At 28.2% G+C, this 21,445-nt stretch overlaps 1 protein-coding gene across 9 annotated transcripts in view; it reads right to left on the bottom strand.

Moving 5' to 3' along the window:
• The window catches only part of LOC142320636 (neuropeptide CCHamide-2 receptor-like), a 126,258-nt gene that overhangs the window by 33,656 nt on the left and 71,157 nt on the right, over positions 1–21,445 (bottom strand). Inside the window, exon 1 of one of the 9 annotated variants that reach the window (XM_075358679.1) lies at positions 6,983–7,116. The exons of 5 other annotated variants lie outside the window; for them this stretch is intronic. Coding sequence is in view for 2 of the 4 variants with exons in the window: in XM_075358660.1 (XP_075214775.1) it covers positions 3,197–3,231 (35 nt within the window). In the remaining 2 variants the exon portion in view is untranslated. Of the gene's footprint in view, positions 1–3,196; positions 3,334–6,843; positions 7,117–21,445 lie in introns of those variants that run through there. 3 more of the 9 variants (XM_075358696.1, XM_075358670.1, XM_075358660.1) reach the window with 3 other exon arrangements.

The raw sequence follows: 21,445 nt of genomic DNA on the forward strand, positions 1-21,445 counted from the left end.
TATGGTATTAAACCTGTGATAATATATATAAAATGTTATATATTTTTTATATAATGTTATAATAATAACATATGTTATGTATATATATATATATATATATATATATATATATATATATATATTTATATAATGTTATAATAATAACATATGTTATGTATATATATATATATATATATATATATTTTATATAATGTTATAATAATAACATATGTTATGTATATATATATATATATTGGTTTTTAATTTAACTGACAATTTGTGACTTTTACTCATTACAATTTGAAAAAAAAAAACTATTGATTTTATGAGATCATAATTTATATATAAGAAAACTTATTGAGGCTATTACAAGGAAAATTTATTACATTCACTCTTGTAATTCACTTAAGATTATACAGCATCAATTAACTTATATAATTTATTTTTATCGTTATTTTTAAAATTTAGTTTGAAAAACCTAATATGTACGCCTTCTTCTCATTATTTTACAGTATTTTTATTTGTTAAACCGTTAAAAAATCTAAAATCATAAATTTAAAATAATTACGTGAAAGCATATTAGCTTCGTATTTCAATTTGAATTCATGAGACCCTACGACAAAATATTGATAGCCCTTCGATTATCCTACTTCCTATAAACTATACCAAATGCATTGATTTCCATAATTAGTGACCAGTCAGTATGGATTACGAGATAGTTATACTAGCCCCTTGTGTCCTGCTGGACAAGTCTTTTGGGAAAAACCTTCTCACTATCATTTCATACCAGACGTTAGCCTTTAAGTGCAGCTTAACATCAATAATTTTCAATAGAAATTATTAGTTCTTTTTTATTTTACGTAAAATATAAAAGCAAATTTATAACTTACCTCAAGTAGACTTTAGTAATTACATTTAACATAAAGTTGTATTTAACGTAAGAGTTGAAAAATGATTTTCAACTCTTAGAATAAAACATTTGGAATTATTACTTTTAACTGGAATTAAAAATTTATAATGAATTGCAAATTAAAATCAACAAATTAAAGGAAAATAAATTACTTTAGTTAATACTTGAACCAAAATTAAGTAGTTAATTCAGTATAAGAAATAAAATGGAGTTAAATTTGAAGACATTACAACTGTAAAATTTAATTAAAGTATTATTATAAATTAATATTTGACTAATTATAAAAATGTACTTATATTTTTAATAACTAAATAAAACTTCTTTTTTTTGGATTTATTTTAATTTTACAAAGAACACAAAAGCAATTAAAAGTAACAGGAAAAATTTAAAGTGATAAAATATAAAATTTATAAAGAAAACATACTGAATCTAACAAAAATTTCAATTAGTTTAACTTTGTCTCTCTGCGAATCTGATAATTAATTGTTCTAATGATGAATTTATCTAAATGTTTGCGTTTAATTTCAATTAAAACATCAATAGATAATAATCTACTTTTATAATATTTGTTCTTGTTTCAAATCTGTTTTTAAAATCTGTCAAAAATAGGTATAGATTTATATAAGTATAAACTTAGAATAAATAAAAACTGGTATTAAAAATATCTTCTAAAAAAATGAGAGTATTATTTTTTAAATTATTCTTTAGATGTCGACGCTAAATTAAAAACTATTTAAAACTTAATCACAGTTAATTTGGTAGAGATTTCAAAAAAGTCAAAATTTAAAGAATTAATATGTAATTTTTTTTATAAACAGTCTTTTAAAATCATTAGATTAAAAAAAATATGTTAATACGTATATGAAAACATGAAGTAATTTTTTCTTTTAATTTTTCAACTATGGTTCCTTAATTTCTTCACGAAAGTACTTGAATTTTAGAACTAAATCATTCCATATATCATTATAGTGTAATCCGGTATAAGAGCATTAGTAGAAAATTCTTCGTAATTATCTATTTAGGCAATATATTTAAAAGAAAAAATCTCTACTTCAGTTACGTTGAATAGTCTATAACAGAGCCACTGTTTTATTTATTTATTGTTTTTTAAAGAAGAACGTCCTCTACAAGGTTGAAAAGAATCATGGTAATGCATTCACTTGGAAAAGTATAGAAGGCCTGGACATGCATAAAAAAAAATCATATGGTATAAAGAAGGATTCCCTTTTTTAAAGTCGGTTAATAAAGAAAAAGGTAAAGGATTAGACAATGAAAATGGAAAAAACCTGTTTCATTAAAATCAAGAAAATCGAAATGTTATATTTGCCCCTATAGGTATTAATTATGTTACAGATTTTTTGAATCGTTTAGGTACATAGATGTATCAGAAGTGGTGAACATGAAGTGGAATTTTTGTAGCGTATGCCATAAAAATGTTCCAGACGTAAAAAGATTTAAGAGGATTCTATTTTCAAATTTAATTATTAAAATTTAAATCAATAAATATTTAATATCAACATTTTCAATATTTTCAATTAATATATATTAAAAATGAAGTATTATTTTAATTGGATTTTCTACAAATTCATAAACGTTGAAATTAAATTGAATAATATTCAACAACTGTATAGAAATCATATAATATTCATAATTATAAAACAATAATGAAATATAAATAAACGAAATGACATAGAAAAACAATTAATAGTATAATCTTAATTTTCACGAACGATAATACTTATCGTTTTTTAATCCGTCGTAATTTTAATAATAAAATAAAATATTAACGATAAACTCTCTTTTTGGATGACTAATTCACCATATAAGCTTGAAACTTGTGTATGGAAACATGAAGTGGAAATTTTGTAGCATATGAAAAATGTCACGCCTGACTGCAGGCTTGGCTGATTGGGGCACGAATCCCAGGACCTCCGGATGAAAGGCAGAGACCACTCTGCCTCAGTGATCGGCTCCGTGGCAGAACTTGGATGTTATATTACAATAATAATACTTATAAATAATTATAAAATTGACTAAACATCAGATTTTATATTAATATAATGGAACACTAGAAAAAAGTAATTGTGATGAAATGATATGTTTTCTGTATAACATATCACATTAAATCTTGATTTTTAGTTGTTTTTAAGCTAATAAACAATAAGTTTTTAGAATATTACCGAATATTAGTCGATTAGCTCCTACTTAGTATTAACATCTTTGAAAAACTATAAAAATATAAATTATTTAAAAAAATATGTATTACAGCCACCAGGTGCAGTTCAAATAAAAGGTAAAAACACTCACCTAACATTAGCGCTTTCGGAATGTATCACGAACATTATGAGTCAAATTTTACAAATTATACAGAATTAAAATATAGTTAAAATTTTAAATGAATTTCATTACTATTTCATTACTTGTGTCACAATAAAAAACTATCATATCTACCATGATAGGATAATGAGTTATATTTATTCAGTTGATACGCCAGGCCTACCAATTTAAGTATTGCATTTACCATATTCAATTTGTTTATTTATAATTTTGTATTTATTTTTATATTTACTAATATTATATGTCTCTAATATATAAATTTCTTTGTTATTGTTATTATTTATTTATAATATTTCTAAATTATTTGGAATATCGCTGATTTTATGTTTATTTTGCATTATATATTCAGTGTCATTTGAAAATTTAATACTTCCTTTTTTGCAATTGATGTACTGCTCTGAAGGTCGTTCATAAAAAGGTTTTATGAACGACCTGGTGGTTTTTCCTGTATGTATATATATATATATATATATAACCGATATTATTGTTATTGATTATAAATATGATTTTTTTTTTAATATATATTTGTATTATTTAAATTAATTTATATTCGTAATATTTCTTATTTAGGTGAATCAGTTATCTTAGATAGTAGTGTTTCGTCAAAATTTTTCTTCACCACTTAATTTTGTTGGTTCTTTGATTTGTTTCACTGTTTCTTCGTTTGATTAGTTAATAATTATGTGATTGATATGAATATTTTTTGGCGTTTTCTTTGCTTTTTATTTGCTAAACGTGATCATTGTTCTTTGGACTCATCTTAGTACGTTCTTATTTATGATTAACATGTGTTTAGTTTTACTGTATAAGATATGTATAAGATATACATACACAGTGCTCTTTGAGGTATTTCAATGGAAACCCCTCTCTGCATGTCATTATGTTTTGATATAAAATTTACTTACGGGTCCGTTCAATTGGAACCGATTGTAAATTAAGCACTGCGGGAAAAGATTGCAATATTATTATTATTAGTACAAAAGTATGCCATACTGTATGTATTTCTAAAAGTGTTTATTTTGTATATCGAAAGCATGTTAGAATTTTTATAAGATGTTTGTATTTGATAATTTGGTCTCAGATAAAATTTTTTATGAATTGGTTACTCATTATTTCAATATTTACGTCAAGGTAATTAATGTTGCGATTTATATCCATTTTATAGGAAATTTAAAATTCTTATTATATAAATTTGGTTAGTTGTTAATTATGTTATATTCTTTATTTATTTTCTTATTATTTATAACTGTATTTGTCATCTATATATCGTACCCGCAGCAAAACTTCATGCGTACGCATAATACCGTATTATACACATTTTTCAAACTGTTAGATTTACCGGATTGCTGAAAGTAACTTACAAATACGCAAATTTATTTTATAATTGACATATTAATATATTAACATAATGACATTCGCAGTTGCAATATAATATTTAATTTTTTTGATGCCGTTTTGCTTATCTTCAAATACATTTAAAACTATGTATTGTATGATTATACATCACGCCTAAAATTTTTATAAAACGCCCCTGTCACCCCTGAAGGGCGAATTCTCTAAACTGGAGCTTACTATAGAACCACTCCTATCGAAGAAGATTTTCAAAGAAAGAATCCGGATACCTCAAATAACAAAAATTTAATGGGAAGCATACAAGCTTAAACAAACACATTTTTGGCCGCAATTTTGGATTAGCTGGTCAGAATTTAGTTTAAATTATATCATTTCTCTTGAATTGATCCCCGTCCCCTCCGCTTAAAAATAAAAAATATAGAAATATACGTTCATTGAGGTAGCCCCTTACAAGGAAAAATGCCGCCGGGAAACTGCATCCATTATCTCAGTTATAAAAAAAATCCCTTTCGACACGACGGAAGGCGGAGATAGATTTCACCGGTGCTAAGTACGAGGATGAAAAAGATTTCCACCTTATGCATGTGAAAAGTTTTCACATGTTTAGCATACGACAACCCCAATTTTCTTACAACCTACCAATATTTTGGTCATCCCATGTCGTAAGGGTTGGTCATATCTAAAATTGTTTCAGGCGAAAGTTTTAGATAATGTTTAGAGAACTAACGACCACTATAAACCGGTTCGATACTGTGCATTATTAAGGGAGATATAATTTTTTTTGTCTTCGAAAACCAATTTTTTCCACACCCTGGGCCAATGGTTGGTGATATCAAAAAAACTTTACTTAGATAAGTTTTATGCCCTTATCCAAAGAATAGTAGGAACTTTAAACAAATTAAATATTTTACTTAATATAAAAGTTATAGCGATATTTTGTTTTTCGAAAAAGCCCCCCCCCCATGCTCCGATTTTGCCCGTTAACGAACTCGACCGAGATTTTGGGTTGTTATATTCTATGTATCAGTTTGAAAGTGATTGGCATAAAATTACGGCAGTTATCATGTCCACAAGAAAGTGAAAAAAAAGATATATATATAAACTAATTAACTGAAGTTAGTTTCCGGTCTGAGGAATGTGAAACGCAAAGATATGTCGAAATTTTCCGGACGTCGAATCATGGTACCCATTACAATAGGTAGCTTCTTATGAAATCTACCTAAAAGTTTGAACGGAGTGTAAGTTATATTTCAGCTAACCGGTATTGACCTCCGTGACGTAATTATTTTTATTACTAAATTATTTTAATTTATTTATTAATTGAAATAATTTTTTTTAATGTTATATAAACTTATTTTATTATAAAATATTTTTCCATTTTTTTTAGAACTGAAATATGATGTTCCTGCTTTAAAATTAATATAAGGCCGTATTGGAAAATTTTGTTTAAGTATATTTGTAAACATTATCATTTTGTAGTAGCTGGTATAAAAGGATAATGTCGTTTATGATATTTTGTACTACTGTTATAAATAAGTGTATATGATATTAATTTACAATATTTTTAGTAATTTTTCAGAATTTATTTACAGGCTCTTCTATTTCCATAAGATTATTTTCCGCAAATTATTTATTCATATTTTAAATATAATTATTTATATATACTCGTATATATAATGTATCCTGTTTATCGAAATATATTATTTTCAAATATTATTTTTATTAATTTAATGTTATTGCGTCTTTATTTTGAATGTAGTTATGGTATATGTATGATTTCTATTATAATATGTGCTATGTTATAAATTACTCGTCTTTTGCATCATAATGTACGCAATTTCGTTTATCATGTTTTTATCTGGTATTTGCATTTCATGTATATTAATTTCTGCATCAATTATTATTCTTTTTATGAAATCATTATCATTAATACGATTATTGCATATTTATTGGAATTGTAATTAATTCTTTTTTATATTTCCTTAAAATAAAATTTAGTTAAATTTACAAATATTTTAATAATTATATTTATTTAAATTTAATATTAAATTCTCAAATTTTACTGAACATCTTTTAAAAAGTTAAACATAAAATTACTGATACATAAACATAAAATCTAGTCGGCAAAGAAAAATAATGTATATTAAATTAATTAATTAAATTTTAACGGTTAGTCCGCATATATTTTTCACTTTTCAAAGTATCTATCAGTTTTGAATTATTAATAATAAAATATAAATAAAAATAATTTTATTTTAACATACCCACATGTCTGTACAAGAAGTGTATTTCAAGTTCAAACATTAAGATACTGTTGTAAATCTTTAACTAAAAGTATTTCTGTTATTTACTAAAACAACTATAGTTAATTATTCTACTATTTTTAAGTTAAATAAATTGCACCTGATAGCTACTGATAAATGTTTAACACAGACTTGATGACAGATTTGCTCTTGCGCCGCCACACCAAGCAGTAATGTAAAAATAACTAACGTTATAGTTATGTATGCCAGAATTCATTTTGAACGAGATATGCAGTACTGTTTCAGTGCCAGTTAAAAAAATAATTAAGCCCTTTTCCTAAATATATTCCTTTCTGTAAAAACAATTTTTACTTACACAAATATAATTTTTTGAACACACAATTTTGAAATTCATACAGTAAAATATAATATGGAAAAACGATTTGTACAAAACTTATTCTTAAAAAAAGTAACTGTATGTATAAAATCCGATGAAGGTAAGAATTATTAATATCGATAAGATTTGGATTAAGAAATAATATTAAATAAAATTAGGAATTTGTAATGGATTAATGAAAAAAAATCATCAGTTTCATATTTCTCTTTAACATATGCATAATAAAATAAATAGTATTCTAATTGATACTTAATTCACCTGTTATAAATTCAATAAATGTATTTTTATTGTGAAGTTATATAAAATGACAAATTTATGCTAATAGACTGAAAGGTGAAATTTGGGAACGATGTTGTTACTGAAGCTGACAACCTTTCGGACGAATTCGGCAAATATTTTTAATCTGTTTACCAGCCTTCTAGTAATATATATGACAATGAAGGAGAAATAGCTGATATTGAAGTTTTTGATATTGATGATATTCCTAATATAACAACCAAAGATTTTACTTCAAGTGTTAACAAATTGAGAGTAGTGTCAGCTGTTGAAGTAGATGGGATTCCCTCGTTTGTTATTAATGGGCTTGCTGACCTGCTGTTTCCGATACTGGGTTGGATTTACAACCAATCTAATATTAAATTTTCAAATTTAATATTGGATATGTTTAATGTTTATTGATGGGTATGTTTTCGGATTATTGGAAAATTGCAATTGTGTCACCGATGCAAAAAAAATGGGACTTACCTGATATAAAAAATTATCAACCGGTATTTATGTTACGTAGTGACCAAGATTTTTGAGGAGATAATATATCAATATTTGTATAATTCTTTTAATACGTATATTAATGAGTGTCAGCATGGCTTTATAAAGAATAAATCTGCAGCCGCAAATCTAGCAGAGTTGATGAATTATACTGCACCGAATTAGAAAATCAAGGGCAGGTGATATTTTGAATTTATGAATATGTTGGACTCTGTACTACCTGTTATACTGGTATAGAAACTTGTGATATATGGCGTTCAGGGGGCGATGCTTGTATGGATTAGGTCATATCTATATCGAAGATCTTTGGGATAAAACTTACTGGTAAAGAGTCTAAGTATTTCCGGCGACATCTGGTGTGCCACAAACTGTTCTGCGCCCTTTATTATTTATTTTGTTTGTTAAACAAAAGACTTGTTGAAGGTTATTGTATCTAGTATTCTAGCGAATTGAAAATTTACTCAAAAACTGACAACTATGGAAGTATGATGGTCTTACGGGATAATATTAACAGAACCCATGAATAGTCGGTAAGAAAGAGATTGCCTTGATCCTTTCCTTCAGAAAACCTCCATGATTTTTGTAACATGAAAAACACTTCCTATCAAGTATGCGTATAAAATCGGAAATTCTTGTATCAGGAGGGTAAAGACAATTGTAAATTTAGGCATAATATTTTATGAGAAATTATTTTTTACAGAGCATGTGGATGCCATATTATCAAAATGTAGGAGGAACATAGGATTAATACAGTGGGTGAGCCGTCATTTTACAAACATTAACAGCCGTCATTTCTTAAGAGAGTAAATCTTAAGCTTATACCGAAATAACGTTGATCGATTTTGGAATATTGTATGGTAATTTGGAACCATAAAAGAGTGTGTAATAACACTAGATTAAGGCGATTCAAAAGAAAGTTTTTTTTCCATCTGCGAGGAAGAGATTACGGCGGGCATAATATTAGTTGCCAGGGACAGTGTACGTGTTAAGCCTTACCGTCACTAAAAACACAGAAGCACATTGTAAGATGTCATATATGTTCATAAGGCCAGTGATGTTAAAAAAAATTTGATATTTCGAACATTGGGAATAGATTGCAGAGGTTAGGTGTAAGGAATCATCGTCTCCTATTCTTGAGTCGGAGAAGGCGTCTTTCGCCGTTGGCTAGAGATATTTTATTGTTCATGGATTAAACAGGGACACTGATCTTTTTGATGTGAGCTTTGATAAGAAGATCAAATATCACCTATATGCAACGGAATTTAATTAAAAATCATTAATATCATAATTGAAATTAATATTATATTAATTTTATTTGTATCACTTGTCTTTAATATGCCATATACCAAGGCTTTGCTGTTCTATTGTATAAGTGAAATATATAAATAAATTATTATTATTATTTTCTCTCTCTCTCTTCGTGCACGCGCGCGTGTGTGTGTGGTCGCATTCTATCTTTGTTCATGAGGTTACTAAAGTATTTAATAATAAATGGAAACAATCAATATAGGTGTTAAATTTTAATTGTATTCCCCAATAATCTTTCAGTTAATCTATTCAATTTCATCTCATTATACAATCACTTTTATTGTCACTAAGAAAATATTATATGCATTAAAAAAAATATATATATATAGCATTTTCTTTTTTTATTATTTTAGGTTCTTTTTTACTTTCTTGTACGAAGTAAAGGAAGTATTGTGATCGCAAAAAATTTTGATTTTCAGATTTCAACGGAAATATCCATTTTGACTATCCCTGAATCCATTTTGACTAGTTTCGCCGTGACGTCTTTATGTATGTAACTCAAAAACGATTAGCCGTAGGATGTTGAAATTTTGAATTTAGGACTGTTGTAATTTCTAGTTTTGCACCTCCTCTTTTGATTTCAATCGACTGGATCAAAAGTGTCCAAACAAGCCCAAAATCCAAATTTTTGGTTTCTGGACTATTTCTTAACAGCAGTAAAATAAGCCCTCATTGAGAGCTTTTCAGTAATGTACCAAAACTGTTACTTATTTTCATTGGTTCCAGAGTTATAGTTAAATAAAACTTTAATTAATGAAATAATTGGATCTTACAAGAGGAAGGCACATCGGTTTAAATCAAACTTCATCTACTTCTTGAACTTTTATTTTTAAATTAAATGTATTGATTAATTAAAAATTATCAGCCTCTGTTTGTAAAACGATTTTTACAGTAAATAATAATTGAATAATAACAATAAAACAAAAAAAGAAAAATATCAGAAGTTATTAATGAAATAAAACTTTATGTACTTTTCACTTAAAGAAAAAAAAAAGTTTATATGTACCTTAATAGGCGTACAAGGAACTTATGTGGTGTCCACAACAGATTTTAATTGTTTCAAAAAGTCGGTTTTATATCCATGGGAAATGGATAAAAATCTAAAAAGATCTCCTGCCAACAACTCCTTATCATTTAATCGTTTTTTATTGTTCTTTCCAAGTTTGATTTTTTATTTTTAGTTTTTAGCCGCTTTTCAAATAGCAGCTTTTTTAGATGACTGCCCAAAAAGGAGTGTAATGTTTTTAAGGTGTATATATATATAAGTTTGTTCCACCATAGCAGATCAATGGCTGAACCGATTTAGATGTATTATCCCGCGTTGGAATCCTTCCGTTACCGGGAGTGTTATAAGATATATATATATTGTTTTCGGCATAGATGAAGTCCTACGCAAGAACTATCGCATGAAAATAAACAAGAACAAAACAAAAGTAATGAAATGTAGTAGAAATAACAAAGATGGACCACTGAATGTGAAAATAGGAGGAGAAAAGATTATGGAGGTAGAAGAATTTTGTTATTTGGGAAGTAGAATTACTAAAGATGGACGAAGCAGGAGCGATATAAAATTCCGAATAGCACAAGCGAAACGAGCCTTCAGTAAGAAATATAATTTGTTTACTTCAAAAATTAATTTAAATGTCAGGAAAAGATTTTTTAAAGTATATGTTTGGAGTGTCGCTCTATATGGAAGTGAAACTTGGACGATCGGAGTATCTGAGAAGAAAAGATTAGAAGCTTTTGAAATGTGGTGCTACAGGAGAATGTTAAAAATCATATGGGTGGATAAAGTGACAAATGAGGAGGTATTGCGGCAAATAGATGAAGAAAGAAGCATTTGGAAAAATATACTTAAAAGAAGAGACAGACTTATAGGCCACATACTAAGGCATCCTGGAATAGTCGCTTTAATTTTGGAAGGACAGGTAGAAGGGAAAAATTGTGTAGGCAGGCCACGTTTGGAATATGTAAAACAAATTGTTAGGGATGTAGGATGTAGAGGGTATACTGAAATGAAACGACTAGCACTAGATAGGGAATCTTGGAGAGCTGCATCAAACCAGTCAAATGACTGAAGACAAAAAAAAAAAATTGTTTTCTTTAATTTCCATACTCTGGGAGAATGTTTTATTGTGAACTACGGTAACATTCGGTTTGATAAATTTACTTTTATCATTAACAGAATAATACTTCAGAAAAAAACTCAGAATCTACTCATTTTTTTCAAGCTTTTACCTATTTACATTCTCAAAATCAAATTAGGCTACCCTAAAAACTCTTCTGGTTATTTTAATTTCATATATTATAAACGTTTCATTTACTAAATTATACATGCAATGACTTCCTAGTATAATTTAATTATAGATTTTCAAAAAATTCAGGTTCTAATTAATTTATACAAACGATTAGCGATAGATCAAAACAAACAAGAAACTCTGAATTGAAGATAGATACAAATATACACTTAAAAATTTAATATTGCAATTATATTTTAACAGTATTTTTAGATTTAATATGCTAAGTCGTATTTTTTTAATTTAAACATTTACAAACAGAATAATGAAGCTTTTGACTTCAGAAATTAAAAAAAAAAAAACTAAAAGCAAATGAAATAAGAACAATGTTGTCATTGACAGAATACATTTAAATGTTAACAAGGAAATGTCTTTGAGAAATTCTATTAAGATACTCATTGTAATTCAGGTGGTGCACGTTTATAGAGTGGTTCGCTTAAGGCAACAATCCCCACCCTGTATATGTTCTTTAACCCCATCTTCTCATTTTATTTGACACTACTGTATTTATTTGATGAATTTAACGCTTTAAATCGGGCTTGCCACATTATCACCCACTCCATTCTATAATATATATTTTTCGTTTTACTCTTGTTTGTCATTAATAAGAACTGCTCTATAAATGCAATGAACACAGAACATGTGTTCTTTAAAACACATGTAAAACTGTTTGCTAATTTTTTAATTTTTAAATTTCATAAATCATTAAAGAAACAGTATAATAATTTTGTTTAAATAGTATCAAATACATTTTATTCAACATTACCCTTCGTTTTAACTGTGCTTATTTTATCTAATCCTTTTGGTTATATTTTTGATTTTCTGTTTACCCTCTGAGAATCACCCACAGATATTACTTCAGAGGATGAATGTGGATGATATGTATGAGTTTAAGTGAAGTGTAGGCTTGTACAGTCTCAGATCGACGGTTCCTGAGATGTATGGTTAGTTGAAACCCAACCTCCAAAGAATACCGGTATCCACGATCTAGTATTCAAATTCGTATAAAAATAACTGCCTTTACTAGGATTTGAACGTTGGAACTCTCGACTTCGAAATCAGCTGATTTGGGAAGACACGTTTATCACTACATCAACCCGGTTGGGTTTTGGTTATATCTAATTGGATATTAGCGCACTCTTACGGGCTTCTTTACAGCAAAAACAAGGTATGACAAGAGATACATAACTATTTCTACGTGGAAATAACATACTATGCAGGTGGTATCATTATTAATCAACTATGAATGTAATCGTAAGTTATTCCGTGTGCTATCTCAATTCATCCTCTTGCTACTCATATCTAGTTTTAAGTACCCCTTCTTTATTTTCTTTCTTTTTCTGTTTAGCTTGCGGGAATTACCGTTCAGGTATTACTTCAGAGGATGAATGAGGATAATTTGTATGAGTGTAAATGAAGTGTAGTCTTGTAAAGTCTCAGTTCGAGTATTCCTGAATTGTGTGGTTAATTGAAACCCAACAACAAAGAACACCGGCATCTACGATCTAGTATTCAAATCCGTATAAAAGTAACTGCCTTTACTAGGACTTGAACGGTGGAACTCTCGACTTCCAAATCGCGTTCACCACTAAACCAACTCGGTGGGCTAGTCTTAAGTATCCCTACCGGTATTAAATGTCACCCTAGTTTTAAGTAAAAATCCATTCAATTAGTCAAAATTTAACAGTTTAGTATTTCTGTTTTAACTGTTTCTAACCCATCTTTCCCTTTTTTTCCTCCTTCACTTCATTTTACCAGTTTTAAAACATGTAATTCGATTTTAGAAACAAAAAACTTTAACTTTTCAAATGCAATAATTTTTTCTTCAATTCAATAAATTTTGTATAGTTTTATTTGATTTTTCCAAACTAAAATTGTTTTAATACGAGCAGATTTAATCATTTTAATCAACAATAGCAGAGATATTCATAAGTAATTCACTGCCACAAAACCTTTTGTTCCCTGCGTTTGTACTTGGTCGATACCCAACCGAATATTATTCAAAAAATTACAAGTGTAATAAAAGTGTATAAAACACTTTTTTGAAAATTGGTAGCACAAATTTAATGCTACGTCATAATTTTTATACCATTTAACAAAATTTCACAAAATAAGTTTTGAAATTTTGAATTCAAATCGTAGGAGATTTCTATCCAAAAAAAAGAAGCCAAATAAATTACACTGTGTGTAATATATTACACGCAGAAGCCTTCCTATAGACACTGGAGTCCAATGGACCAAGTGTGTATAGCAAAATTTAAAATAAATGCAGTTACTTTATTTTAAATGTGAGGGAAATTTTTCAGATTTGTAAATTAGGCTGGCAGACCTTAATACTCAGTCTCAAGGTTGGACTTACCAGTTGTTAACAGCCTTTGTGTTATAATAGTAGCGGGGTCTAATGAACCCGAGCGTGCACTCCATGTAAACATTTTGTGTTACGGCTTTATCTTTTATTCCGTATATTTTTCAGATTATATTGTTGATTTTATGGTAATTTTTTGATATATAAATATGCTTTAGCTGACAGTCAGATATGTGACAGTGAAATCCTTGACTTTTTACGAGAGCAGTATGAAAGAGGTGAAGACTCTTTAATTGGTGATGGTAAGGATTTTTGTGTGGAGAAATCAGAGGAGTCAGATGAACTTGAAGATGATATTTTTGATGAGGAGCAGGAGAATGAAGCCATTATTTCTACCAGCAGCTGAAACCAACCTGACACCAGCAGAAACAGTGTAAGAACCCCTAGTTTTTTAGTTAGAAAAAAAGTTCATGTTTGGATTAAAAATTCAAACCTTTTTATTTTGCAAAGTTATAAGATTAGTAATACTTCAAACAAAAGAAGATAGATTTTGGTTTCATTTTCCATTATGTTGTGTAGTAAGAGAGTAACAATATAAGAAACTTGAATTTATAACTTTCCGTATAAGGTGAAAATAACAAGTATTTTTCTTCTATATTTTTTAATAAATATACATTTTAAAAAAAATAATAAAATGGAATTTTTCTTCCTTAATCAATATGAATTTTTTTGAAACTAATATGTAAACCTGTATAAAAAATGTAAAATAAGTGACACTATTTAAGAAAAATATTTATGAAATATGTGGAATATAATTAAAGTAAAATTCGAATCAATTAATTAACAATGATATATTTTGAAGTTATATATAATTGTAATGAAGAATATAATTTTATAATTTAAAAAAAAAAAATTATAAAACGGGGTCTGGTAGACCCCAGTGTGTAGTCCGTGTGTACAAAAAATAAGTGTGCAGACGGAAGGTTAAATACGCCTGATTTTTTCTAATATATATCTTCTCCTTTCCTTGCCTCATCAGATATTAAAAATTTTCTTTTTTTAATTTCTTATTAATATGCTGCTTAGTGGAAATACATTGTCGTTTTGGAATTTTTTTTAAAGTGATTACCGATCCTTCAGTCATTTGCAATTATTTTTTTAAGTAATAATTTTAATAGGTTTCATCTGCAGTTATGAAGGAAACGGATGGACTGGGATACGAAGTGGACTGGGAGAAGGAAGTACGATTGACTTATTATTTCTGTCGCCCAGTGAAGTAAATATTAATAGTCTCTTACATAATACTTCCTATTTAATATGAGTGGTTTTCATAAGAGAAATGAAATGCACTCACTGGTTGAAAGCAAGGTTATTAATTAGATTATTTTTGTTCACATCTTGTTGAAACTTGTTTTATAGCTATAAATATTGCCTCTAATTCATCATTAAAGATTCGAAAACAGCAAAAACAATTCGAAACGCACGAAAAATATCATTTTAGAAATTTATAAGAAAGCGGTAAATTTCGCTGAAAATGTAAGACAACCATCGTCTCCAGTCAGTATAGACCTAGCCATTCTTCTCGATGGTAGGTGGTATTTACCACAGTAATTCTACGGTTTCAAGGATTTACTGCCTGTAAATTCACATAACAGAATTTCTTTACATTATTTTTCACCATAGCACTAATTCACAGATATAAATTAAATAAACAAGTAGCCATATTTTGAGTAAATTCTTTATTAAACTTTGTATGTATTAGTGTTATTGTGAGAGAGATGTGTGTTGTTTGGTATATAAATTAATACTTACTTTAATAACGCGTATTACATAATTAAGTTCAAACAGCTGGTAACTATGACAGTAAGTAAATAACATTTTTGTTTACATTTATAGAAAGAAATAAACGTCTTGGTATTTCAAATAAACAGGAAATAAAGTCGGGACTGACCATTGCCTGTTACTGAAGCCGGTGATTTAAATTAATGGTTTTAGGAAGAGAAAGAAAGTCAGATTATTTTTCCGATCTTAAATAATCTATTACCTCCTTCACTTAAAGAGGCGAAGTGTGAAACTACGCATACCAAACCACCAGATGCAGAAGTAGTTTGGTGCAAGGAGTCCCAGTATGAGGTGAATGAGACAAAAGCTTCGATCTTGCTTGCCATTAAGACCATTTTCCAATGGGTTTTTCAATGCGGCAAATCAGACCTCTGATATATGGGTGCATACATTACCCCATGTAAATTGCCTGACTAGTCATAATGAACTACAACTATCTTTTACAGCAAATCAGAAAGAGGGAAGGTATAATTCTGGTTTTAGATTGCGTCACGTAAGAACTGGCATAACCAGCAGAGAGAAATAGAGTTGCTAGATCTGTCATATGCAACAGTCAATAACTTTCTAATGCAACTATACTTAGAAAAGACGAATAGCACTGAAGATGTATAAAGGAAAAGCAAAAAGACTCCCTGGGAAGATGAAAATCACGACATTTTGCAAAATTATGGTTTGGCTGAAACTAAAAGCAGACTTATCCAGTGTCTGATGTAGGATGACAGGATTACAGGACATACAGACATATCCAAAAAATTATATTCTTTTTTTCGGGCAACTTTGTACTCTATTTTCTAAACCTTCGATGCATATAGCTACGAAAATCTATTTATTGCCTTTACATTTTATCATACGAAAAGAATAAGGTATCCTATCGTAATAAGCCGCCGGTTTTCAATATGAAAGAGATCACAATTGTAAAGTCAAAGTCCATTAGTTCTTAAGCGTACTGTTTTACATGTTGTAATTTTACAACTTAGTTCATATTAGTTACATGAAATTAGTATTAATAACTTAGTTATTAATTATATGAACTTATTCACATTACTGTATGACGCCATACAGTTTTGAATATTAGTACGTGAGAATAGCAGATGAATGAATAACTAGGGCCCAATATGCCATTTTATTCTACGAAATTTCTGTACTTTTAGTTTTAATGTGAAGTAGTTTTAATAACTGAGTATTTTTGCAATATAATATATGGTCACTGAGTAATTCAATATTAATTAAAAATTCTAAAAGCAGAACTGGGTCTATGTTGTCAGATGGCCCAGTGGTTAGGGTGTTGTGGAAAAATTATTGTACTGGCCAATCAGAAATGTGATTATCCTTCACGACAATACCAAGCCTCACACAGCCGTACTCGGGATATAGTGGAAATAAACGTACTCGGGATAAACTGGACAAAATGTTTTTGGGAAATCTTAGAACATTCCCTTGTACGATCCAGACTTTTTCCCTAAAATCGTTTTGTCTGGGTTATTGAAAAATATACTGGGAAGTCATCGTTTTGACAACGAAGAACTGTTGGTACGCAATTGGTACGTCCGTGAAACGTTGGGTAAAGTGTGTGAAACATCAAGAAGACTACGTAGAAAAACAATAAATATAACGTAAATTTAATTAAATTAACATCTTTTTAACTGTAAGCAATTAACACACAAATATGTTTAATTTTCTTTTTTCTTTTTCATTAAAAGAATTAGGGCAAGACAGCTTGTGTGATTTTTTAACGGTTGCGTCTACTTTAAATGTACAGAAGAAAATAAAATACCTCGGCTACAAGTAGAATAATTTATGCTTTAATAAAACGGAGCACCCTGGATACAAATACGATATTTTAACGGGTGTTTCTCTAGTCCAGCAAGAATAATCCAGTTATTTATTTCTCCGTAAGCTAGACTTCGACCTAGTAAACTTGTATATAGGTTTTTTTTTTAGTTTTATAAATTTAAATGTCACTAACCAGTTTAATACTTTTGTAATATATTTCCGACAATTTTCTTTCATTGTTGCTTCAAAAACAGAAAAACAGTCAGTCATCTATACTTAAATTTTGTATTTTTTTTTATGAATTCCATATAAGTAGAGGTGATTTTCAGTTTTTAAAAACATAATTTTTACTGTCTATGGCGACACTTTATTTCCAAACATAGAATAAGAAAAATTATCGTCAGTTAGATAAACAGCAGTAAAGGTGTAAGAATAGTGGATTAATGGTGTGTTGAAAACTACAAACAGAATTAAAAAAAAAAAATTAAGGAACTATAATAAACCATTAGAGTAACCAGGCAATGTGCCAATCCCCTCAAAAAAATTTAATTCTGCAGTGGCATATTTGAGAAATTATCTTTTTTCAAAATAAGAACACTATTCAAGTTTAGAAATTATTTTTAAAAAAAATTGTTTATCCATTTTAAGTAAGACGGATAAAACCCGTCAACAGTACGATTATATGAAACTGATATTAAAATACATTTACAGAAAACAGATGCTATAGTTTTGATTACGTTATTACATAGAGAATTTTTAGTAAATCACAAACTGGGAGTCGGCTAAAAATATAAAACTAACAATAAATTTAGAATATTTTGATTTTCTTGAAAGTGCAAAATCTATTCTAATCTTTCATCTCTATATGTAAGTTGTTTAACAATTTCTAAATAAAGAGGATAAACATTTTTATTTTGAGTTCTCCAAATTTTAGTACCTGACATATCCATTTGAAGTGAAATTTTTTAAAGTTTACTTGATGAATGAATTACTTAAATAATCTGAACAATAGTTTATTTTTGGCAAATACCATATAATTGTTCAACTTCTTTTAATACAACAAGAGACCGTTGGAAATATCAACGATTGCAAGTGATAAAGACAAAGAAAACATTTTTTTTAAATAGAAAATCTTTTATTTTTAAATATTCGTTCATATTTACATGTTACAGATAAGAAATATCCTTTCTGAAATTCTTAAATTTATGAAATATCTGCTTCATTGAAAAATTAAATCTCTATGTTAAAATTATGCAATATAAAATAATTACTTATGAAAAATTAAAAGGTTTCTGTAGCATAAATGAATTTGTTGTTTTATCAACTGTTATTCTGTTTAAACTAATTTATCTATTGAGTCTGTTTTCTGCTTTATTCTAAGTTTAATAGACTATTACCGGTTTAATAAACTAAATAAAGAAGGTTTTTAAAACCTGAAAAAATAAAAATATTATGTTATTAAGTCAGGATAATTTTTAAAATGATATAAACTGAATAATACAGTAAAAATAAAAATACACGCAAAATATTTGTTTTTTACAATATATTATTAGCCTATATTGAAGGAATGATTTCTTCACTTGTTTTTTTTTTTTTCACTTTTAAAAGGTGAATTTTACAGATTAGGAAAACCTAACCTTTTTCCTATAGTTACTCATATTTCGAAATCATCACAATAAATTCAATGGGAATCTAACAATTATTGTACTTCAAAAGATTTTCTTGTTTTTCATTGTTTTTTTATTGAGGTGTACAGAAAATAAAATATTGTTTAATAATGGACAAAAAGCATTGAGAACAATGCTTTTAATTCAAGCGGAATAACAATTAAAATCACATCATATTTATTGCAGTTTGAGTTCATGGAAATACAGTGGTATTATTTCAATTTACGGATTAAAGTACGAAAAAATCTTTCAGCAGTGATAAATGATTATTAAAAATTCTCTTCAGGTCTATTTTACGAGAAAATCTTTTCTTTTACTTTTCCCGTAGATTGAATCGCTTAGCATGTCCATTCCTACATGGGATGAAATATTAGCATATGGTGGAGGCATCCAATTATTATATGTATATCTTTTTGCCAGGCTAATCTCTTAAAGTGCAATTAGTTACTGTGTATGCGTCCGCACATAAAATAATTTTAAAAAAAACTAGTTTTTAAAAATCATTTTTTAAAAGTGACAAAAAACACAAGTGAAGAAATCATTCAATTAAAATAAGCCAAAAATTTACCATTAAAAATGTAATTATTTTGTCTCCATTTTTTAGCTTATTTAATTTAAAAAACTATCAATAAATTAATTATATTAATAACACACTATTTTTACTTTTTTAAGGTATCTTAGATACCTTCTTTAATAATAATATTAATTACAGTCGGTAACAGGTTTATTATAACTTAGAATAAAGCTGGAAAAATTTTCAATATATAAATTAGGTTAAATAGAATAACAGCTGATAGAAAAATAAATTCATTCATGCAGAGTAACCTATTAATTTTTTTTCTGTTGCATAATTTTAGCATGAAAATTACCAAAATTGAATAACCGGTAAAATTTAGCTTATATTGATAAGAGTTAATTTTCAATACGTGCATTTTAATTCAATTTATTCTGTAATTTGAGATCATCGTTCTTTTTAATCTATTTAATATGAATGATAATGGAAGTAATTAGATACTTAATTTTAGTTCAGTTAGGCCTAATTTTAGGAAGGCCTAATTATTACATTATATTATGATGGATAATTGTATTCTAAGTCGATTTTTTCATCCGGCTAAATTAATATATAAAGATAGAGGAACTAATTATTCATTTGTTAGTTAATTTATTTAAGCAAAAATAAAGAACTATACCAAACGGCTATTGACTGAAATTAGAAACTTAAGAAGACGCTAAAAAAAGTTTTACAAATTTTTATTTAAAATCTTAAACTAATTAATCTTTAAGGAGCTTGAAAATTAGAATTGCGTCGTTTTCAACTGGGTTTAGGTATAACAACAACGGTTGTTTGTACAGTGCAGTTGGAAAATTGCTATGCAGTAGCTTTAGAATTATGTGGTGCATTCTGTTCTTTCGTCTTTAGTTTGGTTGCCTGTGGCTTCGTTGTGCGTTGTTCAGTGATAAACCAATACGTCTGTTGTTGAGTTGTGATTGAAATTACTTCGTTTTGTTTCGTTTATCGGAATCAATAGTTTTAAGAAACGTAATGGTTCTTTTGGCAAAGGAATGCATTTTTCTCGTTGAATATGTCATTCGTGAAATTGATAAGTATACTGATTTAGTGAAGCACAAGTTTGCTGAAAAATTTACCAATACTCCTGTTCCTCAACGCAATGTACTTTGAACTCTTATCTAAAACTTTCGGGCAATAGGCTCTGTTGAAGATGGTGATTGAAGTGGAAGACTACCTAACTAAGCGAACAGAAGCTGCTTGATATTTCGGATGCTATGACCAAAACCAAAAGTCTATAAAAGTCAATGTGTAAGTTATCAGAAGCAAGATATCGGAATTGCTACCGCACATAAAGCTGTAAGAAAATAACTGAAACTTTTCCTCTACAAAGTAATGTGTTTTTAAGAACTAAAACCATCCAAAAGGCTAAATCCAAAAAGATCATCCAAAAGGCTAAATTATCGTCAGTGGTTTAAACGTTTTATTGACCAAAATTCCGTTGGTATCTTCGACATTACACTTTTACAGATGACGTGTGGTTTCATCTGGGAGATTATATTAATTAACAAAATATTTGACTGTGGTCAACAACTAACCCTCTTGAATTACACGAACAACCTTTACACGAAGCAAAAATTGCAGTCCGGTTCGGTGTGAGTAGAACGGGCATTGTGGGTCCAGACTTTTTTGAAAATATTGCTATTATGCTGTTTCAAAAAACTTCATTAATCATTTAAGTGGGAATCAATTTAAGATGGT

The sequence above is a fragment of the Lycorma delicatula genome, chromosome 1 (assembly GCF_047948215.1).
Source record: "Lycorma delicatula isolate Av1 chromosome 1, ASM4794821v1, whole genome shotgun sequence".
In the NCBI taxonomy this organism is placed as follows: Eukaryota; Metazoa; Arthropoda; class Insecta; order Hemiptera; family Fulgoridae; genus Lycorma; species Lycorma delicatula.